The sequence below is a fragment of the Dendrobates tinctorius genome, unplaced genomic scaffold (assembly GCF_039654945.1).
Source record: "Dendrobates tinctorius isolate UK_male_01 unplaced genomic scaffold, ASM3965494v1 ptg000156l, whole genome shotgun sequence".
Taxonomy (NCBI): domain Eukaryota; kingdom Metazoa; phylum Chordata; class Amphibia; order Anura; family Dendrobatidae; genus Dendrobates; species Dendrobates tinctorius.
In genome coordinates, this window is record NW_027361823.1 from 12,654,406 (window position 1) to 12,681,167 (window position 26,762).

The 26,762-nt window shown below is 42.0% G+C and overlaps 1 protein-coding gene across 2 annotated transcripts in view; it reads left to right on the top strand.

Annotated features, from left to right (window-relative positions):
• The window catches only part of PRKG1 (protein kinase cGMP-dependent 1), a 1,325,447-nt gene that overhangs the window by 488,903 nt on the left and 809,782 nt on the right, over positions 1-26,762 (top strand). For both annotated transcript variants that reach the window (XM_073548242.1, XM_073548243.1), the window contains exon 3: positions 18,473-18,586. In XM_073548242.1, the coding sequence (XP_073404343.1) occupies positions 18,473-18,586 (114 nt within the window). The remainder of the gene's footprint in view (positions 1-18,472; positions 18,587-26,762) is intronic.

Genomic DNA, 26,762 nt, shown 5'->3' on the forward strand with positions numbered 1-26,762 from the left:
GAGACAGCAGTTGTCAACTATGGTTACAAACTACTTTTCCTCCCATATCGATGTTCTCCCACACAGGTCATTCCCCTTTGACTATTGGGCCGCTAAACTGGACACCTGGCCTGAATTGGCACAATATGCCTTACAGGAGCTCGCTTGCCCAGCTGCAAGTGTGCTATCGGAAAGAGTCTTCAGTGCAGCTGGATCAATCCTGACAGAAAAAAGGACCCGTCTGTCAACCCAAAATGTGGATGATCTAACCTTCATTAAAATGAACCATGCATGGGTTTCCAAGGATTTTGTCCCATCTTCCCCTGATGACACATAGGGTGACAGAAAAATGTCTTGCTTTGGTCCACCTCTTCCTGGGACTTGACCTATTTCACCTTTTGCATCAGCTGAATGTCCAACATCAACATATGCCACTTTCTAAAACTCCCTAACTGTGCTGCCCCCCCCCCCCCATGGCCGGGGTCACCACCTAGCGCACGACACCGTGCGAGTGCCGTTGCCCTGGACAGGTGGGTAGGCCGACTCTTGGGCGCGGGCACTGGCACAGGGTCCCTCATAGTGCAATCAAGTGTCTCTGACGGTGGTGGTGCACACCCGCCGTCAGACACACCGCTGTACTATGAGGGGCCCAGTGCCAGTACCGACGCCCACGAGTGGGCCCCCCTTGCTTGGGCAGGGCCCCAGCATTTGCAATCTTTACCTCTCTCTGCTCCTCCGCTGTGTAATCTGGGCCGTCAAATCCATACTGTGCCTGACACCGTCTGAGCCTGCCTCCTGAGACATATATTTTGAATGTGTACGCCATCCATACATGTTATCCGGGGATACGGTACCCTTTCTAACCTTTGTGCAATCACGTGCAATCCATACTGGGCCTAACACCGTCTGAGCCTGCCTCCTGAGACATATATTTTGAATGTGTACGCTATCCATACATGTTATCCGGGGATACGGTACCATTTCTAACCTTTGTGCAATCACGTGCAATCCATACTGGGCCTATCACCGTCTGAGCCTGCCTCCTGAGACATATATTTTGAATGTGTACGCTATCCATACATGTTATCTGGGGATACGGTACTCTTTCTAACCTTTGTGCAATCACGTGCAATCCATACTGGGCCTAACACCGTCTGAGCCTGCCTCCTGAGACATATATTTTGAATGTGTACGCTATCCATACATGTTATCCGGGGATACGGTACCCTTTCTAACCTTTGTGCAATCACGTGCAATCCATACTGGGCCTAACACCGTCTGAGCCTGCCTCCTGAGACATATATTTTGAATGTGTACGCTATCCATACATGTTATCCGGGGATACGGTACCCTTTCTAACCTTTGTGCAATCACGTGCAATCCATACTGGGCCTATCACCGTCTGAGCCTGCCTCCTGAGACATATATTTTGAATGTGTACGCTATCCATACATGTTATCTGGGGATACGGTACTCTTTCTAACCTTTGTGCAATCACGTGCAATCCATACTGGGCCTAACACCGTCTGAGCCTGCCTCCTGAGACATATATTTTGAATGTGTACGCTATCCATACATGTTATCCAGGAATACGGTACCCTTTCTAACCTTTGTGCAATCACGTGCAATCCATACTGGGCCTAACACCGTCTGAGCCTGCCTCCTGAGACATATATTTTGAATGTGTACGCTATCCATACATGTTATCCGGGGATACGGTACCCTTTCTAACCTTTGTGCAATCACGTGCAATCCATACTGGGCCTAACACCGTCTGAGCCTGCCTCCTGAGACATATATTTTGAATGTGTACGCTATCCATACATGTTATCCGGGGATACGGTACCCTTTCTAACCTTTGTGCAATCACGTGCAATCCATACTGGGCCTAACACCGTCTGAGCCTGCCTCCTGAGACATATATTTTGAATGTGTACGCTATCCATACATGTTATCGGGGGATACGGTACCCTTTCTAACCTTTGTGCAATCACGTGCAATCCATACTGGGCCTAACACCGTCTGAGCCTGCCTCCTGAGACATATATTTTGAATGTGTACGCTATCCATACATGTTATCCGGGGATATGGTACCCTTTCTAACCTTTGTGCAATCACGTGCAATCCATACTGGGCCTAACACCGTCTGAGCCTGCCTCCTGAGACATATATTTTGAATGTGTACGCTATCCATACATGTTATCTGGGGATACGGTACCCTTTCTAACCTTTGTGCAATCACGTGTAATCCATACTGGGCGTGAGAACGGCTGGCGAGCTGTTAAGCAAGCTACAGCACCTGTGGTTTGCACACGTAAGTTTTTCATTTTTTCAGGAATGACGGTTAGGCCTAATTCTGGAACTGCAGTTGACCTGCACTTACTGGGAAATCATTGTTCGCGGGTAATAATTGTAATCAGTGATCCCCATCACTAACGTTGTTCAGCGGGTTATCTGCACCTGTAAGCGACAAACGCTGGCCTTTTCAGTGTAGCGCACATGCAGTCACGGACATGTAAGGGCATGACACACCAGTTATTGGCCAATCTCATGTGCCAGAGCCTCACGTGTCCCTCTAGTAAGCCGGACTCGGACCGCGGGGCATGACGGAGTCTCGTTCGTTAACGGAATTAAGCTTGCAATGTGTGCATCTGTTCTGTAGCTGGCATGGTTGAGGTTTCCCAGGTGGAGTCGAATTTAACCGTAGGCTCCACTCCTGGTGGTGCCCTTCTGGACATTCCTTTAAGGTTCAGCTTTGCAACCATACTGCCCACGTAAAACAAACAATTTGCCTTCATGAACGCTGTTTGGAGGGTCATGACTCGTGGGAATAACGCCGCCCAATCAGTTAACCTGCTAGAGAGATCCTTCGTTGCTCCCAAGCATGACATCACACTCCCTAGGAGGAAGGTAATGCCACTGTGGCGACCGTACTCCTGGGGGCGACACAAGTGCACTGATGCCCAGCCACTGCTCGATGAATCTGCTGGTACATTGACCCAGACCACTACATTCCCCTCGCACGCTACACGGCCTGAATCTGACCCTGATGAAACTCAGGTTACCCTTCCCATATACAGTTCCATCTTACACGGTGACAAAGAGGAAGCTGCAGATGAAAGTGCAGGTTCGGCCCACCCGCCATCAGACACACCACCGTACTATCAGGGGCCCTGTGCCAGTGCCGTCGCCAACGAGTGGGCCCCCCCTGCTTGCTCAGGATCACAGCACTTGCAAGGTTGAAATACTGTGCAGTGAGATGGAAGATGGGGACGACGAGGAGTCCAGACTAGTACAGGGATTCCCTAGCGAGGAGACTTATTTGATTGTTTTCAATGTTGGGACAGCAATTTTTGGGGAGCACGTTACTCTGGAGAATGATAGATGGGGCCCACCATACACTGGAACATTCCAAAGGTGGACATCAGACACTGGAGCAGCATTTACAGGGCCCATTATACACTAGAGCATTAGAAATGGGGCCCATTATGTTTGGAGCATTATTTGGGCCCATAAGACAGTGGAGCTTCATCCATGGGGACCAACATATACTGTAGCATTATGTGGAGCTCATCATATACTGTTTCAAACATTATATGGGACCAATGATTCTGTATGGAGAAATAGATGGGCCTCGTCATGAGATGTAAAAAGTGAAGTATTTTTCATTGTACTATACCGCTATTTCTCTGCCGTATCGGAGCATGATGAGTTTTGGTATGTGTTAAAGGGGCGCTCTTTCGCCCAGGGCACATGAAAACCTGGAGCCAGCCCCCCCACAACTTTAGCCAAATAACCCCCATTTTTCAGTGCGTAACTTGTATTATGAAGTTAATTAAGGTTGACAAGCTTAAGTAAGAAGAATTGATGCTTTTGGCATTCAAATGGGCACTGTAGGTGTGTTTCCTGTCCTCCTCTCACTGCCGACTTTTATTCCCCATTGACTTACATTGGGTTTCGTGTTTCGGGACGACCCCGACTTTTCCCTATAATCGGACGATCTTGCTCGACCCGACTTTTGGAAAAGTCGGGTTTCACGAAACGAAACGCGACCCTAAAAAACCAAAAGTCGCTCAACTCTAATTGTAATTGGTGCCACTCCATAACTCTCAAAATCATCTAGTTCCTGAATGAGGTCATAGAATCAGCGACAGCTATACGGCCATTTCTGTTTACCAGGAGGGCAGCTATAGATTATGTAAGTGAATATAGTTGGTCCTTAAGATCTTCTCCTGAGAACCAAAGCTCTGGATGAGGTGTCTTACAAACAGGAAAACTCCAGTTAGGCTGGTCAAAGGGTCGATTTGGGTTAGCCAGTTCAAAGTCCAAATTACTAAAGCTTCCCTTTCATGAAATGATGGTGTAGTGTACATCTGTTTCAGCGCTTAGGGCATTAGCAGGTTTGCCTTGGTTTTGCGCCATACAGACTCGCCCTTGCATCATAAAATAATCACAAATGTGCTTCACTAATGCTGGACCTGCCTGATTACTTGCATATACTGCTTCAGCCATTTTCCCCATTGATTTTGGCATATACTTTATGTAGACTTCTATAAAAAAAAGACTTGATCTCTGATTTTTATAAACTCTTTCAAAACTCAAATATTTTGGAATTTTGGTGTTTGAAATTCTTGCTTTCCATCTGCTGCAGTGCTAATAAAAGTGTGCTGGCATAGTTTCGAGAAGTATCATTTTTCCATCAATCCCTGATTCTTCTCCGCGTACGGCTTCAGATACAAACAAACCCATGGGATGCTCATGAGGAACAAGGTTTCTACCTTTCCGTATTCATGCTCAGTCCTTGTCAGGAGTCTTCACTTCCCCGCAGACAATATAAAAGTGCAACCGCACATTTTCGGAAAGTAGAAGAGACACTTAAATTGCCTATGCCTAATGCTGGATAATCTGGGTCTGATATGACATTTATCATCTTGTGTGGGCAGACACATGATAACCACTCTAAGAAGATGAATGTCACAACAAAGCAGCTGCTGTATGGATTTTCTCCTTTTCTGTGTACTGCAGATGTTCGCTGATGCTGCGGAAGTTTTGTCCGCAGAGTAAAGTGATGGTTAGAGGGAATTGCTGTGGAGCGTCCCACTTCATGGCCATTCAGATTTAATTGGGTAATCACTGTAATTAGTATCACTTCCCTTGGGGTCTTGTTCAGGTTTGGATGTCAATTTAGAAAGCAGGATGAGTAAAAAATACCTGCTATCCGTATCACCTCTCCAACCTACAATTCAGACTGCTCCTAGGAGGACTGACATAATGGAAATGATCAGATGTAGTGCTGTTCATAAAAGGTGAACTGGCTACAATTCCAATTAAATCTTGGTGCCCCTGGGTGCATTAATAACCTGGTAAACATAACCCCAGGGACCCAAGGTCTGAACATTCCTGTAGATTCAGCAATGTTTTCTACTTTTAATGTAAATGAGGTCAAAAACTTTCTTTATATTTCTTTTAATTAGAAAAGATCAATCTTTTGAAGTTGGAATCCAACTGCTTTGGCATATTTTTTTACCCCAAAAGTTTTAATTACAGGTACTCCAATCACCATTCAGAAGAAGCTGTATGTGCAACGCGCGTCAGGGGTGTTATTCTTGGTTAATCCTTACACAGGTTTTCTTCCCTTTTGATTTTGCTTTGTATTTTGCTCAGCATCAAACACTTTTGTGTTATTCAATAGGACTTGGCCCATTCTCACTTACCATACAATCTCTCAGGTTATAACCTGTGTAAAATTTCTGTAGGACTTTTTTCCAGTTTATCTTTTTAAGACATTGGGTTTATTATCTGGATACTTTGTAGTGATCATGAGCTTGGAATTCTCCATTCTGATATTTCTCTCTATAAAGGTTCATTGTGTTATATTATACTTATCTATTTATTAGTATAACCATTTGTGTTTTGCGGATAACTACTGTTAATTTTTATAATTGGTGTCCCTGTGTGGCCTCAGCCGTCTGTTTCGACTTTCTGCTTTTTAATGGGACTTTTAACTTGCTTGTATTTTTCTAATAAAGATTAATTTATTTTATCTTGGCCATTGTAACAGTCTGATCCCTCTTAGGACTGTACCCAACTCCTTTTACACCAACACAGCCTTATTAATGTCACAGTGACCTACACAATTATGGCTATGGGTAAAGGTTTTTCACTGCTGTTTTCTCACACACTATCTGTACAGTATATTCAGAGTTGTTTGGCTTTTTACCTCTATTACAATTGCTAAGCTATGTACTGTGACTTCTCTCACTAAACCAGATTCACCCCAACATGGTTGCTGTGCTGCATTCCCTGCCGCGGCTTTTATACTGGATATACTTTGCACTGTCCTGTACTATGTGATGGCAATAAAGCACTATTGAGAAGCTTCTCCGTTTGCGCTGAAGGCCATGTGAGCCTTCTCTGGTTGCTGCAGTCTTCTGCATTTTGTAACATAGAAGCAGACATTTTTGTTGATTCACCCAAATTAAATTGCAAATAGTTCAAATTTGCCACGTACCTCACATTTTCTAAAATTCAAGATAAATTTGATTTGCATTGAATCAATTCACTCCTCTCTACAATTCAGTTATAAATATACTGTGTAGAGGTTTGTACTCACTGAGCCGCAGTTGAGGTCGACACAGGAAGTGGTATTGTTGAAATGTCCAAGCAGGTTTAGTAAGACTGCATAAACCGCTCAGGGAACCAAACAGAAGAACAGCCTTTACCAGCACAAAGTGAACACAAAGTAAAAAGTCCAAACAATATTGCGGGTCTGCCCGCTCAGGATAATGTGCGGTTCTTTAGGCCTTAGCACAGAATAACACACAGGAGATCCACACATCTTCAGACCCAGACACTGAATGAGACACTCGATCTCCATTTTATCTGCCAAACCACACCCCCGGGGTGGGGATATCTGAGCAGTCATTCCCACCCATCTCTTTTGACTGCATTTAAAACCCAGCCCTGGAATGGCCTGATAACTCTCTGAGCACTATATATGCTGGAGCATGCTTTCTGAGCTCACATCACCCAAGCTACCAACCACGATGATACATATGTCCCCTCAAGGACCCGTCCGGCTGCCATCTTACAACTTTTATAAGAGAAGGAACTTTATTAATCTGGTGATGAGCTCCAAATTAATTATAAATATGTAAGAGATGTAGTTTTGTAACATGCCGTTTAGCTGCCTATATGCATCACTAGATGGCACTTAGGAGCTTATTCCGTACACTGTCCACATGGATCTCAATTATAAAGCAGTATGCAGTAAGCACCTCAGCTCCCTCTAGTGGTGGAGGCCTGTTTCTAGAATGCTTTGTTTTCATCTAAGCCTACATTACTCAGACCTTGGGTGATATGAGGTCTGATTTGCCAGGCGTCAAAGAGGATCTTTGTTACAACTATGTGGATCTGAACTACTGGTCTGGAAGTAACTGCTTTTATGAGTCTCCCCATTCAGCATAATAATTATTGATAATCTCAGTTTTTATTTACACATTTACTTCTCTTAAATATCCATTTTTGTAGATTTAATCAGAAGAGAAACATATCACTATCTGGACAGTCTCGCCTTAAAGGAGAATATCAGCCATCTAGCAGCTCGTTTCATTGCGTATTTTTATTTATGTGCATTACTACTAGACATTTCTGTATGTTACGAGCTAAATGTCAGACATGACCAAATCTCTTTAGGTAGAGCCATTCCACTCCCGTCAATGTCGGCCTCAATCTACCTGTAGAACAAGATATTTATGTATTTTCAATACTTGACATCTAGCTAAATGGCACAGTAGTGGAGGTTTTGCTCTGGTTAGAAATTGAAGGACCTCTCCATGGCAATGCCCCGAGTGCTCCAGCATTCACAATACTACTGATAATTGGATTGTGCTCTATTTATTGGCTGGTGACTTAAAACCACCTGGGCTTGACCTTTAAATCTTTCTGTATTCAATAGGAGAAATTAGCTTACAAAAACATATCTAAAATTAATTTTACAATTATAAAAAGTTTTTTAAATAAATATAATTTCTTTATATCAGTTTTTTCTTAGTTTTTTTTAATAACAAATGCAAAATAACCGTCAAGATAATAGATAGATAGATAGATAGATAGATAGATAGAAACAATAGGGTTGATCAAATCAATATTTTAGCCCCAGTACACAATAGACTAATGACAGCCAAACCCATATCGATGGGTTTAGCCATCAATTTAATGTGTACAGAGACCCTGGCCAATTGATTCCTGTAGATATGCCATTTAAAGTGTATGGTGGGCTGTAGATGAGTGATTTGATAGCTAGAGAGATAGACACATGACAGATTCTGCCGATATCATTGAGTTCTCCCAATTCTAGTCTATTGTGTATGGGGATCTCAAGGGTAATTGAAAATAATGAAAAGATACGTGAAGAGAGACAGTAACGTAGAACAGATCAATCGTTAGATAAGAGATTGGATTGTTAGTTAGATAAACAAATAAAATATGTATAGAAAGACGGCTAGGTGGCAGAATAGGTGATAGAATAAAAGATAGATAGGTGGAAAAATCTAGGTAGATATACAGATAGATACATGCTAGAGCAATTGACTCTGACATAGTTCAATCCTATGTGCAATGCATTGGGGGACCGGCCATTATTGGATGTATCGCTGTTGTGCATGATCTAATATCACCTGAGTTCTTTATCCAGACTGGTAGATTCATTATAAATTGGTATTTTATACCCTATTGTGTATCCATTCTTATCGACTTTGTAGGTATTAGGATGCCCTTAGACATCGCTTTATTCTCATGACTTGTCTCCTTTGATAACCATGTGTGTGGCGCTACCTGCTCGATAAAGACTGACTTACTCATCGTGGAGATTAAGTTCAAAAGAATAGAGAAAAAGATGGGAATTAAATAATGGCTATAGGTCAAAGTAATTTCCCCTCTTGGAAATCACTGTCATACCGTATCTCCATGGCTTAAATCGAAAAGAAGGATTTATTATGAAAAATTGCCCATCTTTCCTAATATAATTTCTTTAAAACTTTATATCTGTCACTGTTTTCTCCTAATAATTCTTTGAAGTGTCATTACTAAAAATGGGGATTAGTTTGTTTTTCATTAATCAGCACATGATAATAACAATGTTAAGTATTAACCCCTTTCAGACGTGTGCTGTATGTTTAAGATGCCGTGGGAGCTGCGTTCCCACAAACCTCCTTATAGTAACATAGTTTTGAAGGCTAAAAGAAGACCTTATGTCCATCTAGTTCAGCCTATTTTTAGTGCAGCTATTCTGCATTGTTGATCCTGGGGAAGGCAAAAAACCCACAGAGTAGAAGCCAATTTTCTCCTTAGGGAAAAAAAATTCCTTCCCCTAAGCTGGGTCAACCATCTACCTATAATATTATGTTATTCGTAAGCTTTCATATTGTTACTCACAAGAAAAGCATCCATTCCTTTCTTAAATTCATTCAGTGAGTTGGCCATCACCACTTCCTCAGCAAGAGAATTCCACAGCCTCACTGCTCTTACCGTGAAGAACCCTCTTCTATCCTGGTGCAGAAATTGTCTTTCCTCCAAACGAAGAGAATGCCCCCTTGTTCTTGTCACAGTCCTTGGTACAAACAGTTCATTGGAGAGATCTCTGTACTGCCCTCTGATATACTTGTACTTATATATTAGGTCTCCCCTAAGTCTTCTCTTTTCTAGAGTAAATAGACCTAATTTTGATAACCTTTCTGGGTATTGTAGTTAACCAACTCCATTTATCATTTTAGTAGCCCGCCTTTGAACCCTTTCAAGTTCAGTAATGTCTTTCTTGAGCACCGGCGTCCAAAATTGCACACAATACTCCAAGTGTGGTCTGACGAGTGATTTGTACAGAGGGAGAATTATGTTTTCATCTCGTGTCCCCAGACCTCTTCTAATGCATCCCATGACCCTATTTGCTTTGGTGGCTGCTGCCTGACACTGGGCACTCCAATTTAGCTTCTTATTGACTAAGATGCCTAAGTCTTTTTCCATGTCTGATTTCCCCAGCAGTTTCCCATTTAGTAAGTAATTGTAGCATCTGTTTCTCCTTCCCATGTGCATAACCTTACACTTATCTGTGTTAAACCTCATTTGCCATTTTTCAGCCCAATTCTCCAGTTTACTCAAATCTGTCTGTAGTTGCAAACTGTCCTCCTTTGTGTTAACTACCTTACATAGTTTTGTATAATCTGCAAATACTAATATTTTACTGTGTAAGCCATCCACTAGATCATTAATAAATATATTAAATAGTAGTGGGCCCAGTACAGAACCCTGTGGTACCCCACTAGTAACCCTGGCCCAATCTGAGTATGCCCCATTAATAACCACTCTTTGTTTTCTATCACTAAGGCCGGTTTCACATTTGCGTTACAGGCCACAGCACCGGCCTGCGCAGGCCGCAGCTAAGCCCCACCCCCTGCCGCGCCTCCGGCAGTAGCTCCGCCTCCGGGCGCATGACGCCGCATGCGTCATACGTCCCCTATCTTTATCACTGAGGACGCAGGCCGTGCGCAGTATGCGTTTTTGCGGCGCCTGCGTCCTTTTGACGGTGCACCGACCAGCGCCAAACGCTACCTGTTGCAATTTGGTTGCACTCGGCGCACCGTCAAAAGGACGCAGGTGCCGCCAAATGCATACTGCGCACGGCCTGCGTCCTCAGTGATAAAGATAGGGGACGCATGACGCATGCAGCGTCATGCGCCCGGAGGCGGAGCTACCACTGGAGGCGCGGCATGGGGCGGGGCTTAGCGGCGGCCTGTAACGCAAATGTGAAACCGGTCTAAGTCAGCTACCTACCCATCTACACACATTTTCCGCTAGCCCAAGCTTTCTCATCTTGCTTACCAATCTTTTATGTGGGACAGTGTCAAATGCTTTAGAAAAGTCGAGATAAATGACATCCAATGATACTCCTTGGTCCATTTGAGAGCTTACATCCTCATAGAAACTGATCAGGTTAGTTTGACAGGAGCGATCCTTCATAAATCCATGTTGATATGGAGTTAAACATTTATTAACAATGAGATATTCCATAATGGTATCCCTTAGAAACCCTTCAAAATTTTACCCACAACAGATGTTAAGCTTACCGGCCTATAGTTTCCAGGTTCCCATTTACACCCCTTTTTGAATATTGGTACCACATTTGCTTGCTGCCAATCAAAAGGAACAGACCCTGTTTCTATAGAGTCTTTAAATATAAGGAATAGAGGCCTGTCTATCACATTACTTAACTCCCTTAATACCCGAGGGTGAATGCCATCAGGGCCTGGTGATTTGTCAATTTTAATCTTGCTAAGGCAGTTCTGCACTTCTTACTGGGTTAGGCAGGTAATATTTAATGGGGAGTTTACATTATCACTCTGCATTTCCCCTGGCAAATCCTTTTCCTGTGTGAACACTGTTGAGAAAAAAGTATTTAAAACATTTGCTTTTCCCACATCGCTCTCTATGATTTCACCCTCATTGTTCTTTAAAGGGCCGACACCATCAATTTTAATCATTTTACTGTTTATATAATTAAAGAATAGTTTGGCTCCCTAAAAGAAATTCAGCCAATTCTGCACCTCAAAATTCAGATGCCCCCTCCCATCTGAGCCCCAGTGTGCCTAAACCACATTTAACGTCCACATGTTTGGCATTTCTGTAGTGATGACAACCTGGCAGTTTACAATTTTCGCTCAGCAACATCCACTGCTGCTTGTTTCTGGAAAACAAACATGGAGTCAAAATCGTCACTATACCTGTAGATGAATTCCCAAGACTGGTATACTTTCCAAAATGGGGTTACTTCAGGGGGATTTTGCTCTTCTATCACTCTGCATATGGAGTCCGCAAACTATTCTAGCAAAATCTGCATTTCAGGAAGAAAATAGTGCTCTGTTCCTCCCGAGTCTCACCGCATGGCTAAGAAGTACTGTACAGCCATATATGGGGTATTTCCATATTCAGCACAAATTGTGGTACAAATTTTGGTGCCATTTTTCCCATTCCACTTTGTGAAAATGTAAAATCTGGGGCTAAAACAAAATTTTGGTGGTAAAAGTGTAATGATTTTTCTTCTTTGCCCAATAGTCTAAAATTCTGTGACACACTTGTGGTGTCAATATGATCACTTCACCCTTAAAATGGGGTCAACTATGGGGGTTTTGCTGTTTTGGCATCTCAGGGACTTTACTAGTGTGACATGGCACCCTCAAACCAGTCCAGCAAAAAGCGAACTGCAATATAGCGCTTCTTCCCTTCTGAGCTTTGTACTGTGCCTCAAAAGAAGTTTACGACCACATATGGGATATTGATTTACTCGGGATAAATTGCATAGCAAATTTTGTGGTCCATTTTCCCATGTTAACTTAAAAGAATATTTTTGTGGGAAAAAAAGGGTTTTTTTTTTATTTTCATGGCTTAACGTTATAACTTTCTGTGAAGCACTTTGGGGTTCAAAGTGTTCACCACACATCTAGATAAATTCCTTGAGGTGGTTTAGTTCCCAAAATGGGGTCACTTGTGGGTAGTTTAGATTGTTTACGCACATCAGGAGCTTTTTAAACGTGACATAACACCCGCAAAATATTCCATGAAAATCTTTGTTTCAAAACATCACTCCATCTTTTCTGAGCCCTGCCGTGCACCCTAACAGCAGTTTCCTCCCCTTATTGGGTATCTGCGTACTCAGGAGAAATTGCACAACAAATTTTAGGGTCCATTATCTCCTCTTACGCTTGTGAAAATAAAAAATTCGGGGCAAAAATAAAGTTTTTTGGGAAAAAATGTGTTTTTTTATTTTCACTCTCAACTTTTTAAACTTCTATGAAGTCCACATCCTGATAAGTTTCTTGAGGGGGTCTAGTTTCTAAAATGGGGTCACTTGTGTCACGCTGCTGCTATGCAGGTAGATGCAGCTCCGCTAGATGGCAATAGAGTGGAGGGAGGACTGCACACAGCAGGAGCAAACCTGCAGTGCAGCAGCGAGGCCACCACTAGGAGGCAGTGGAGTAGTAAAACAAACCGGGTCGATATTAGTCTGTAGCACAGTACCAAAGGAATAAACAAGCACAGAGTCAGAAACAAGCCAAATGGGTCAATATCGGTCAGGAGCAGATATGCCAAAAACAAGAGGCAAGCAGCAGGTCAAGATCCAAGCCAAGTCAAATACCAGGGAGTCAAAACACAAGTAGGGGAACACAGAGTCGGCATGCAAAAGCAGCAGGACAAATCAGGGCAAGCAGAGTCAGCTACACATGCCATAGGCAGAAACTATAACAGACACCGCCTTCAGGATGCAGTGGAGAGAAATAGTTGGCCTGAAGCCAGAACGTGGCAGAGAAAAGTTAACTCTTGACATGATCAGACCGGGAACGAGAGAGACAGGAAACAAAACCCAGCTTGGATCATGACAGCTAGTAGGGGTTTCAACTCTTTAAGCAGATCAGGGGCTCTCCAAACTTGACATGGCATCTGCCAATGATTCCATTAAATTTTACATTAAAAAAGTCAAATGACGCTCCTTCCCTTCCGAGCTTTGCTTTGCACAAAAACGGTAGTTTTCCCTCACATATGGGGAATCGGCTTACTCAAGAGAATGTGCTCAACAAGTTTTGAGGTCAATTTTTTCCTGTTAACCATGTAAAAATAAAAAATAAAAAAATTTGGGTGTAAAATAATTTTTTTGTGAAAAAAAGTTAAATGTTCATTTTTTCCTTCCACGTTCCAAAAATTCCTGTGAAGCACCTGAAGCGTTAATAAACTTCTTGAATGTGGTTTTGAACACCTTTAGGGGTGCAGTTTTTAGAATGGCATCACTTTTGGGAACTTTCTGTCATACAAGAGCCTCAAAATCACTTCAAATGTGATGCGGTTTCTAAAAAAATACAAAACAGAATAAACCAGCGGTGCTAGTGTATGAAATTGATTCAGCAGCAAGTAAAACTCCCCACTCCACAAGGGATAAAATTAAATAATAAATAATACAAATAATACTCGCGCTACGAATCAATAAAAATAGGAATAATTACCTGTATTGTTGATGCAGTAGACTTATGAGAATTAGATGTTAAGAAGATAAAAAAGTGGAGTTTGATTGCTCAAACTACAAAAAAGGGACAGACATATTAAAGGGAATCTGTCACCCCTTTTTTGAGATATCATATAATAATATCATTCAATTGTGTGTCCCATAAGGATTCTCTTAGTACTTTTGCTTCCCCCTGACCCCACACCTTTCATGCATAAATACCTTTTTTTATATCGGTTCAGATGTATGTAAACTACCGCTGTCCAGTCCTATGGGCGGGGCTTATTCACCTGCTCCCCCCCTCCCTGACTTGCTCTATGCATTTCTTCTTGCGTAGAGCAAGACAGGAAGGGGGGAGCAGGTGAATAAGCCCCGCCCATCGGACCGGACAGCGGCAGTTTACATACATCTGAACCAATATAAAAAAGGTATTTATGCATGAAAGGTGCGGGGTCAGAGGGAAGCAAAAGTACTAAGAGAATCCTTATGTGACACACGATTGAATGATATCATTGTATGATATCTCAAAAAAGGGGTGACAGATTCCCTTTAAATGTGGTTATACAGAACCAATTTAACCCAGTACGATAGAAGATGATAGAGTGGCGCTCTAATATATTTAAAAACAATTACTATTGGTGTTACTAGGCTGATGTAAATAAAATCAAATACAATGGATGAACCATATGCAATAAAGTGCTTTAAATGTGGTCCAAGTTTAACTGACCCCAATATTTCAGGTACCTCTAAAGAGGAGTGCAGTTAGAATTGCCGAATAGTTCACCACTACAGGCGGTCTTTTGAGCAGTGTCACTTAAGTGTCAATAGGTGGAAGCCGATGGCGTTTACTTAGCTTGAGGAGGATCCTGGCTCTTAGAAGTGAGCGAATAAGTCCAAGAGCTCTGTTCCGGACGGTATCAGGCTCTATATACAAGCAAATGTCCGGTACACCTCAGAGAATAACAAACCCCACAAGGATAGCGTAGAGGCGGTGAAGTGAATGAAAATGCTGAACGCTCACCGGAGTTAGCGGTGTCGGGCAGCGGCAATCACACCAGCCGCATTGCAGAATGCAGGCACACGTAGTCAGCCTCCTCTTTTGTAGTTTGATCAATCAAACTCCACTTTTTTATCTTCTTAACGTCTAATTTTCATGAGTCTACTGCATGAACAATACAGGTAATTATTCCTATTTTTATTGATTCATAGCGCGAGTATTATTTGTATTATTTATGGTTTCTAAAAAAAATAGTTTTGTAAATTTTGTTGGAAAAATGAGAAATAGCTGGTCAACTTTTAACCCTTATAACTTCCCAACAAAATAAAATTATGTTTCAAAAATTGATATAAAGTAGACATGTGGGAAATGTTATTTATTGACTATTGTGTGTAACATGACACAGTGATTTAAGGGCATAGAAATTAAAAGTTTGAAAATTGCAACATTTTCTAATTTTTCACCAAATTTCAGTTTTTTTCACAAATAAACATAAGTCATAGCAAAGAAATTTTAACACTATCAAGAAGTACAATAAGACACATAAAAACAGTCTCAGAATCAGTGGGATGCATTGAAGCGTTCCAGAGTTATGACTTGAAGGGGGGTGAAGGGGGTTAATGTTATCTGTGAAATCTTACTGTTAGGTAATTTAAATTCCACAAAATTGCATTTTAATTACTACATCTTGGAATATTGGTAAATTCCATAATTAGATGTGTTTAAAAAGATGTTCCTGTGCTGAGATAATCTTATAAATGTGCCCTGCTGTGTAGTCTGTTACGGCTATGTTTGACCGTGCAGAAAGGCTGCAACTCACGCTCACGGTGGCACATACAGAGCTCCTGGCCAAGGGTTAAAGAATAAGTGACTATATTGACTACATAGCAGGGACTCTTAGCTGTTCCTATGTGTGAGGAAAGACAATTCCCTGCCTGATTGTTTTCTCACAGAAGCAAATGTTTTACCCACATCACCAGGTCTGTGAGCTCATCATAAAGAAGTCTGTGACATAAGAGGTCAGCAGAGATTGGAGCTCGTAACTTGACAGGGTTATGATTACTTGACAGAGCTGGTGACATTGTTGAAACATTCACTCCTGTGATAAAGCAAGCAGGTAGGGAAATGTGTTCCTTCACACAAACGAACAGTTGAGAGTCCCTGTAGCCTCACTTTTGCCTTCTTTCTGGCTAGGATCTGTGTATCCACAACCGTGAGCTGCAGCATCTCTACATGGACAGTGCACAGCAGGGGCACATTTATGAGATTATGTCAGCACAGGAACATTTGTGGAACTTATTAATATTCCAAGATCTACTGATTAAAATGTATTTTGTTAGTGGGATAACCTGTTTAATGCATCAATCTTATATATTTTATATTGTAATTTTAGACGTTAGCTTTTCAAACTTTTTTAGAACTTCTTCAAAAACTTTACAGAGATTTGCCAAAGCGTGGAGTACTGTTAGACACTCAACAAGGCAGACCTGCAGCAGACCTACTTTGCCACTAGTGGGTTGTTTGTCTTTACAAAAATACCAATTAACTGTGGTGGTGATGCTAAACTGTGGATTTTAATTATGAGCCATGGGAAATGCCAGGAGCTGTGCCATACTTAACGTGACAACGTGTATCAGAGTTATGTTTTGTCGGAGTTTTAACAGTGCTTCTGGGGCTGTATATATTTCCTCATCCATAATATATATGTTTCCAAAGAGGGCAAGATTATTGCTGCAGAAATGCTGCCGGCTTTATGGCTGCATAGAGGACAAAGCAATCCCAGGCTTAGCACTGGCTCACACTTAAATCACAGGAATTGCCCACTGTCATATGAAAACATAATGTCAAATGAGGTTAAAAACAGCAAAAAGCCCATTTATCCCTCATCTGTAATATGTAGATTAAGCAATTGTTTCCTTCTCATTTTAAATTTGTTACACAGTTTTTTTCACAGTGAACTCTGGCAATAATGTTCCAATAATAGAATTGGGTTTCATATGTAATTCCACCTTTTTGCAAAATTAATGGTTTTATTAGTGAATATGTAGCTTAATGTGTTAAATAAAATGTTGGCTTGGGAGTCCTATATGTGGCTGTCCAGCTACAAACCTTATAATGTACAGGGTGGGTCATTTATATGGATACAGTTAAAATGGGAATGGTTGGTGAAATCAACTTCCTGTTTGTGGCACATTAGTATATGGGAGGGGGAAAACTTATCAAGATGGGTGGTGACCATGGCAGCATTTTGAAGTTGGCCATTTTGGATCCAACTTTATTTTTTTCAATGGGAAGAGGGTCATGTGACACATCAAACTTTTTGATAATTTCACAAGAAAAACAATGGTGTGTTTGGTTTTAACGTAACTTTCTTCTTTCATGAGTTATTTACAAGTTTATGACCACTTATAAAATGTGTTCAAAGTGCTGCCCATTGTGTTGGATTGTCAATGCAACCTTTTCTCCCACTCTTGACACACTGATAGCAACACCGCAGAAGAAATGCTAGCACAGGCTTCTAGTATCCATTGCTTCAGATGCTGCACATCTCGTACCTTCACAGCATAGACAATTGCCTTCAGATGACCCCAAAGATAAAAGTCTAAGGGGGTCAGATCGGGAGACCTTGGTGGCCATTCAACTGGTCCACGACGACCAATCCACATTCCAGGAAACTGTTCATATAGCAATGCTCAGATCTGACACCCATAATTGATGGTATTGTGTGGTATATGGGGTACAATATAGTGGGGCCATTCTTCATCAATGGAAACTCAATGCCACTGGATATCTGAAATTGCTACATGATGATGTGTTGCCCTCTTTATGCACTGGAGATGGCACGTTCCCTGAGTTTTTCCAGCAAGATGGTGCACCACCACATTATGGGTGTCAGGTCCAAGCATTCCTACAAGGAATCTGACCCCCTTAGACTAGCATTTCTTCACTGACATGTTACTGAAGCAGCCAATCATTGTCATCTGCAGTGAGGCTAGGGATTAGTGGTAGCAGTCACATGGGGATAATCAGAATGTCATAACTGATGGACAAGTAGTAAAGCACAGACACTGGACTGGGGGGTTGGGAATTCACAGGGAGACCATACTTTTTTTGCTCTTTTTCTAGAACACCTAGCATTTTTTTTTACAAATCATGGACAACCGTTTAAAGACTGTCCTTCATTTAGTTATATTAGGAAATGTCTGCCACCAATCAGTGACGATCCAACTTATCTGACCCCTGTCACTAGGGAAGCACTGTGCTACTTTATCTCCTGTTGACTTCCGCTTTTTTTGTGTGGTTGCATGGTTGATCATTTTAATCAATGACTACTAATTTAGTTTTTTATGTATTTTTTTCAAAATTCTTCCCTTCCAAAGTATAAAATAAAAAGGTTCATTTTTTAATGTTACTACTGATTTAATTGTTCAATGTTTCTTTCTATTTTCTAGATGGCAAGGTAGAAGTAACAAAAGAAAGTGTGAAGCTATGCACCATGGGACCAGGAAAAGTATTTGGAGAACTCGCTATACTCTACAACTGCACCCGCACAGCAACCGTAAAAAGTAAGATTTTGCCATGTTAATTATCTGCACAGTTTGGTCTCGCTAATGCACTTTAAATATTTTATGGGCTCTAAAAGTACGAAAGGGAAATGATGCCATTGTTATAAACAAGATGCATTGGTTTAATTTCAACTTTTATTTTTTTTAACAAAGTTATGGAGGTTATTGAAGAATTGCTTTGCATTTTTACATCTTTTTAAGATATGGAATTTTAGGAAATGGAGAATGTGGTGAATTCGGTTTTAGTAACTATTGTAGTTGTTGGAGTTTTTGGTAATTTAATAAACTGTAAAAGGGAACTTGCTAGCAATAAGGAGGCTGCTTTGATTAATAGCGCTATTCCTGTCGATGGGCTGCACCTGGTATTTCATCACTGTTGCAAGGACTATTGGAGAAGTACTGTGCAAAAAAAAATAAAATTAGTGGTGCAAAATAACAAGCAAGGCCGGGATTGCATGGAAACACGCAAAATTGTCAGTTTTTATCCAGAAAAAATAGATAATTTTTCACCGGTATTGTTTGCCATATGCAATCCATAAGGCCATTTTTTACATAACCAATTTAATAAAAAATAAAAGGTCAAATTCAATTTCCTATATTATGAATTGTAATTGATCCATGAATAGCGTTTGATATATGCATGGTCATGATCCGATTTTTTTTTCTGCACCCATTGACGTATAATGGGTGAGTCTGATCCAAAATATGAATCAAAATAGTGAATGATGCAATTTTTTACTCACAGACCATAGATCCTTGTGTAAAAACGTTCATATGAACTGCCACATTGAATATTGACTTGCAATGGTCAGCGTGCTGTCTGTATGCTATTCGTATTGCATGAGGACAGCACATGAACATGGAATATGCTCGTCTGACTGAGCCCTAAAATGAATGAGAATTCAAAGCTTCTTGATCACATGAAGAGAGTTAATTAAAGTAATTAATTTAATGAAAGAGGGTCTACGATTTCAGCTGCATTCAGTCTTGTGGCTTCTTTAGGCTCCCTTACCAGGTACCTTTATAGCGCATGTATCAATATTTTCTGTATTGCTGCTAGATTACAACCTCAATTCAAAAAACGCAGGGACACTGTATAAAGGAGACAGAATGCAATTTTCTTATAGTCATATTTTATTCACAACAGAACATACATCATAGATCGGAAAGTGATCATTAGACATTTTTACATTTCATTTGAAAAAATTAACTCATTTAGAAATTGATGGCAGCAACACATCAAAAAAATTAGGATAGGGTTAACAAAAGGCTGAAAAAGTAAGTGGTACTAATGAAAAACAGCTGGAGGGTCAATTTTCTACTACTTCATATGACTGTGTAAAAATAGCATATTAGGGAGGCAGAGTCTCTCAGAAGCAAAGATGGTCCGAAGTTCACCAATCTAAAAACTGTGTCTAAAAATTGTGGAACATTTTCAGAAAAAGTTTCCTTCATGTAAAATTACAAAGATTTTGAATATCCCACACTCTACAGTACATAATATAATTAAAAGATTGAGAGATTCTGGAGAAATCTATGTGCAAAAGAGACAAAATGGTTGCTCAATATTGGATGCTTGTGATCTATGTGCCCCCACAAAGTGGCACTGCATTAAAAACAGCCATTCAAATCACTGCAGGGGTTTGGAAATATTTCCAAAAATCATTGTTAAATTAGATTTTCATGCAATCCACAAATGCAACTTAAAGGGAACCTGTCACCAGGTTTAGCCGATATGAAGTAAGGCCACCACCTTTCAGGGTTGATATATAGCATTGTATAATGCTGTATATCAGCCCCCAACATGACCTGTAAGAGAAGAAAAATATGTATTATTATTCCGGTGGGGCAGTCCAGTCCAAGGGGTGTTGCAGGTCTTGGTCCGACGCCTCTCGTCTTCTTACGATCCCCGTCCTCCTGCTTGCTTCATGTGGATGAGACATCCCTACGTCATCCACACAATCTCCCTGGCATCGCGCTTCTGCGCAGGCATACTTCTCTGACCTTTAGAGGGCAGAGCAAAGTACTACAGTGCGCAGACACTTGGAAAGGTCAAAGAGCCCTCAAGAGAGCAGAGAAGTTCCCTTGCGCAGGAGCGTGATGCCGAGGAGACACTGTGGATGACACAGTGACACATCATCCACAAGAACCAAGAATAAGGACTGCAACAAGAAGATGGGAGGTGCCAGACCAAGATCTGCGACACTCTTGGACCGGACTGCCTGCAGGTGAGTTTAATAAAAGTTATTTTTCTTCTCTTAAACAGGTCAGGTTGGGGGCCAATATACAGATGTATAGAATGCTGTATATCAGTCCTGAAAGGTGGTGGCCTTACTTCTTATAGGCCAAAACTGGTGACAGGTTCGTTTAAAGCTCTATCATGTAAAGAAGCCGTAGATGAAGAGAATCCAAAAATGCTTCCATCTTTGGACCAAAGCTGGTTTAAAATGGACTGAGGCACAGTGGAAAACTGTTCTGTTTAAAATTAATCAAATGTGAAGTTCTCCATAAAAACCACAGAGATCATATTATTATTATTATTATTATTATTATTATTAATTGTTATAGCGCCATTTATTCCATGGCGCTTTACATGTGAGGAGGGGTATACATAAAAACAAGTACAATAATCTTAAACAATACAAGTCATAACTGGTACAGGAGGAGAGAGGACCCTGCCCGCGAGGGCTCACAATCTTCAAGGGATGGGTGATAATACAGTAGGCGAGGGTAGAGCTGGTCGTGCAGCGGTTTGGTCGATCGGTGGTTACTGCAGGTTATAGGCTTGTCGGAAGAGGTGGGTCTTCAGGCTCTTTTTGAAGGTTTCGATGGTAGGTGAGAGTCTGATATGCTGTGGTAGAGAGTTCCAGAGTAGGGGTGATGCGCGAGAGAAATCTTGTATGCGATTGTGGGAAGAGGAGATAAGAGGGGAGTAGAGAAGGAGATCTTGTGAGGATCGGAGGTTGCGTGCAGGAAAGTACCGGGAGACGAGGTCACAGATGTATGGAGGAGACAAGTTGTGGATGGCTTTGTATGTCATGGTTAGGGTTTTGTAATGGAGTCTCTGGGCAATTGGGAGCCAGTGAAGGGATTGACAGAGGGGAGAAGCTGGGGAATAGCGGGGGGACAGGTGGATTAGTCGGGCAGCAGAGTTTAGAATAGATTGGAGGGGTGCGAGAGTGTTTGAGGGGAGGCCACAGAGCATGAGGTTGCAGTAGTCAAGGCGAGAGATGATGAGGGCATGGACTAGGGTTTTTGCAGATTCTTGGGTGAGGAATGAACGGATGCGTGAAATATTTTTGAGTTGAAGTCGGCATGAAGTGGAAAGGGTTTGGATATGTGGTTTGAAGGAGAGATCAGCGTCAAGGATTACTCCGAGGCAGCGAGCTTGTGGGACTGGGGAGAGTGGGCAGTCATTTACTGTAATTGATAGGTTCATAGGGGGGGTCACGTGAGATGGGGGAAAGATGATGAATTCTGTTTTGTCCATGTTGAGTTTCAGATATCTAGTGGAGAAGAAGGATGAAATAGTGGACAGACATTGAGGGATTCTGGTTAGTAGGGAGGTGATATCTGGTCCAGAGATGTAGATCTGTGTGTCATCAGCATAAAGATGATACTGAAAGCCATGAGATTCTATGAGCTGTCCCAGGCCAAAGGTGTAAATAGAGAACAGCAGGGGCCCAAGGACTGAACCTTGTGGGACTCCGACAGATAGGGGGCGAGGTGAGGAGGTGGTGTGTGAGTGGGAGACGCTGAATGTCCGGTCTGTTAGGTATGATGAGATCCAGGAGAGGGCCAAGTCTGTGATGCCGAGGGATGAGAGGGTCTGTAATAATAGGGAATGGTCCACTGTGTCAAAGGCAGCCGACAGGTCCAGGAGGAGGAGGACAGAGTAGTGTCGCTTGCTCTTGGCAGTTAAGAGGTCATTGGTGACCTTAGTAAGGGCAGTTTCAGTGGAGTGCTGTGACCGGAAGCCAGATTGTAAGCGGTCGAAGAGGGAGCAAGAAGAGAGATGGGAGGACAGTTCAAGGTAGACGTGTTGTTCCAGTAGCTTGGAATCATATCCTGTTGACTCAGGAGGAGAGGGACCATTTAGCTTGTTAGCTGACCACAGTTCAAAGGCTTGTATCTCTGATTGTATGGGGTGGCTTTAGTGCCTATTAACAGGGCTGTTACCAAGAATTTTAAAGCCCATACTGGCAACATTTTTGGGTCCCCTTGAGACTAATCCTAAGCTCCATCCAACATTCCACAGTCCCAATGCCCACTGTCGTAAAAACGACACTTCTGCACTATATCCTCACTAATCACCCATTAACAATTCCTTTCAAACACCAGGAAGTATAATTTCTCCTTGCGGAGAGTGACATGCTAAGCATGTCGAGGTGAGGAGACTTAAAGCCGCAATGCTTCTCTGGGAAATATGCTAATTATGCAAATTGTCTCTTCAGAGAGGAAGAGGAATAGAACTCTAGTGACACCTATTGGAAGTAGCAATCCTAGAAGTCAATGTTGACCCGTTAAACGAGCCTTGTTACATGACTTAGGATAAAAGCCAAGTCACACTTTGCACTGAGGAGGGGCAGTACCCCGAAACACAGTGTCTGCAAATTGAGATTCTGGCTTGGCTTTTATCCTAAGTCATGTAACAAGGCTCGTTAAAGGGTCAACATTAACTTCTAGGATTGCTACTTCCAATAGGTGGCATTAGAGTTCTAGTCCTCTTCCTCTCTGAAGAGACAATTTGCATAACTTTCAAACACCAGATCACACACTTAGCCATCAGCTTTTGTTTTGGCCAAAAGATTTTTTAAGCCACCAGCATGACAAGGTAGAATCTTTTGGCAGGGCCCTACTTTACTCTAACCTATTTAAAGCTTGTTAAAATATCCAATACTCTTTTTAGGTATATTTTTATTTATTTTTCTTTAAGGGAATGTGTCACATACATTTTTTTAAAATGTCCAATAATAGCACATACAAGGGAAAATACTGTCACACCATGGCCAAACTACATATTACCACCACAGTGACTGAATGATACCACATAAAGGAGACAAATACCGCCACACCATAACCAGACCACATATTACCTCCACATAGTGACCGAATAATACCACATGCAATGGACAAATACCATCACACTATGACTAGTGTTGAGTATTCCGATACTGCAAATATCGGGTATCGGCTGATATTCGCGGTATCGGAATTCCGATACTGAGTTCCAATACTTTTTGCATATCGAATACCGGAATCGGAAGTTCCCATAATGCTATGAGCCAGTTTGATTTTATTCAGCTAATGAGGAATCCTAAGAAGTGTGGGCACATCCTGTTAGGCATGTAGGCATGTTAACTAATGGCATGGCTGCGAGCAGACCACCCAGCTGCTCCTCCCCCAGACACACGCTGAACAGTGATCTATGGAAAGTGAAACTAGTGAGGGAGGAGGAAATGACAAGTTCTCATTTCAATGCCAGAACACACCCCCCCTGGACGTTTATCTTAGAAGCAAGAGATGATATCTTGGAAACCGTGCAGACTAGCCACAGAAGGTAAATTACTTATTGTCATCATTCTGCAGCCTAGATATGCACTGAGATTATGTGAAAAGCCCAGACAACCTGTTCTGTTATGTATTTCCGCCAAGTTGGATCGCCCGCCAGGGCTGGTGGGGTACTCTGTACCGGGCCCGTTGGTTTCAATGGGAGATGTCACGGTAGCTGTGACCCGGTCTGTGGCCCTGGGCGTCCATTGTAAAAGGGAAATGTTGAACGTGTAGATGATGATTAAAGTTTATGAGTGAATGATTCGTGACGCCACCTGTGGTGTTCGGCAATGAAGATGTTAAGCCGACGCTGCAGACAGATCCTCTGGGACAGATGGTGTGGTGCAGCAATGATGTTGTGGCCCTCCACAGGTAGGGCTGTAGTCCCAGGGCAGTGTAGTTGGAGAGGTAGTGAAGAGACGTAGATGGTGCAGTGCCAGGCACAGAGATGTAGCAGTGCTGAGTGTGTTGGCGCAGGAATAACTGGCGGACACCAGGGCATGTAGTTCCAAAGCTTTACTCACAGTCTGTTGTGCATACAGGTGCCCGCATCCGTGCCGTAACCTCCGGGTCAGGGGCTCAGTCAACCTCCAAGCTAGATGAAGCATGAAGCACTCCGTTCCAACACTCCGCCAACATGTGCCTTTTCTGAACGTCTCCCTCTATTGCTACACAACCCCTTTAACATAGTCAATATCTTTGTAACTCCGAACATAGTAAAAAAATTTAATTCCTGCTATTCCATTTGATTGGGCTAAACCTCTATGCCTTTAATGTCTCCTCCACCTCCCCCAATACATTCTACATTATTCTTAGTTGTTTTCCTTCATGTAGAATTAACCTACAAGGAAAGAAAGGGTTTATTTTAATTCCGATATTTCTGTCCCATTGATTTGCATTGGTTTCCGGTATCGGAATCGGCGATAGCCGATACTTTTTTGGGTATCGGTCCGATCCAATCCGATCCGATATTTCCCGATATCGGAAGGTATCGCTCAACACTAACTATGACCAGATTACACATTACCAGCACATAGTACCAGAATACTACCACATACAAGAAACAAACACCGCCACACCATGACAAGATCACATATTGTAACCACATAGTGACCAAATAATACCACATACAAGGGACAAATACTGTCACACCATGACCCAATCACATACTATCCCAACATAGTGACCGAAAATTACCACATACCAGGAACAAATACTGACAAACATGAGCAGATCACATTTTACCACCTCATAGAAATCGAATATTACAATACTAATGATTAGTAAAAAAACACAATACTAATATTACCATAAGTACCATTATACACAAGAGCTTTTTACATAGTATGCAATGTATAAACACACTGACTCATCAGTGACTTCTCTAGTTGAAGTCCTTCATCTTAGCTTTTCTTATTCTTTTCTAGTGCAGACCACCATCACTCCTTCCAGCCAGGGCTCGTCTCTGCAGAAAGTAACACAGTTATCTACAGTGCTGCTCCAGAGCACATTCTTAACTTTTTCTCCTAGTTCTACACTATGCCAAATAACGAAAAAAGTGACATACTGCCACTCTGCACAGTAGCAAGACCTCCCCTCAATTCATCATTTGCTCTCCCTCACCCTAAATTCATTATCATTTGCTCTCCGTCACACCCCACCCTCAAGTCATCATCATTTGCTGTTCCCCACCCCCATCTCAATTCATCATCATTTGCTCTCCATCACACCCCACCCAATAAGTCATGGTTTTCTGTTCCAAACCCCCAGTCTCAATTCATAATCATTTACTCTCCCCCACACCTAATTCATCATTATTTGCTCTTCCCCACCTTCAATTCATCATTTGCTGTTCCCCAACCTCAAGTCATCATTATTTGCTGTTCACCAACCCCACCCTCAAGTGATCATCATTTGCTGTCCCCCGTCTTCAATACAGCATCATTTTCCCTTCCCCACCTTCAGTACATAATCCTTTACTCTTTCCCACCCACAATCTATTATAATTTATCCCCCACCCTCAAATCCTCATAATTTGCTCTCCTCATCCCCACCTTAAATTTATCATTTGCTGTACCCCATTCCCCACCCTCAATTGATCATTTTCCTTACCCAATCCTCAATTCATCATTATTTGCTCTTCTCCACTCTCAGTTCATTATCATTTGTTTTCCACATCCCCACTCTCAATACATCACTATTTTCTGTGCCCATCAACCAACCTCAATACAACATAATTTGCTCATCCCCAAACCCATATCATTGGTTTTGTGTAAAAAAAAGTTTTTCACACTTACTTTCATCCCCTGCGGCTCCACTTCTAGTAGTCAACGTGTACATGTCACCAGCACATCACAAAAAAGGCAGAGTGAGTTCTGCTCTGTTTTGATGGCTGTGGAGCTCCAGGAAAGCTACCATTGCTGAGATATGCTCTGCAACCCACCCCTGCCCCTGGGGTCTAAGAGCAGAAGCAAAAGAGGGAGGGTCCAGACTGTGTCAGGACTCCCCTTCTTTGCTTCTACTCATCGTGTCCCATACACCAGTACAAGTAGTAATGCCCTCATGGTGGCCCTATTAATGCTTAACATTATTTCGAAGTTTTAGAGCAATATACCGTATGTTC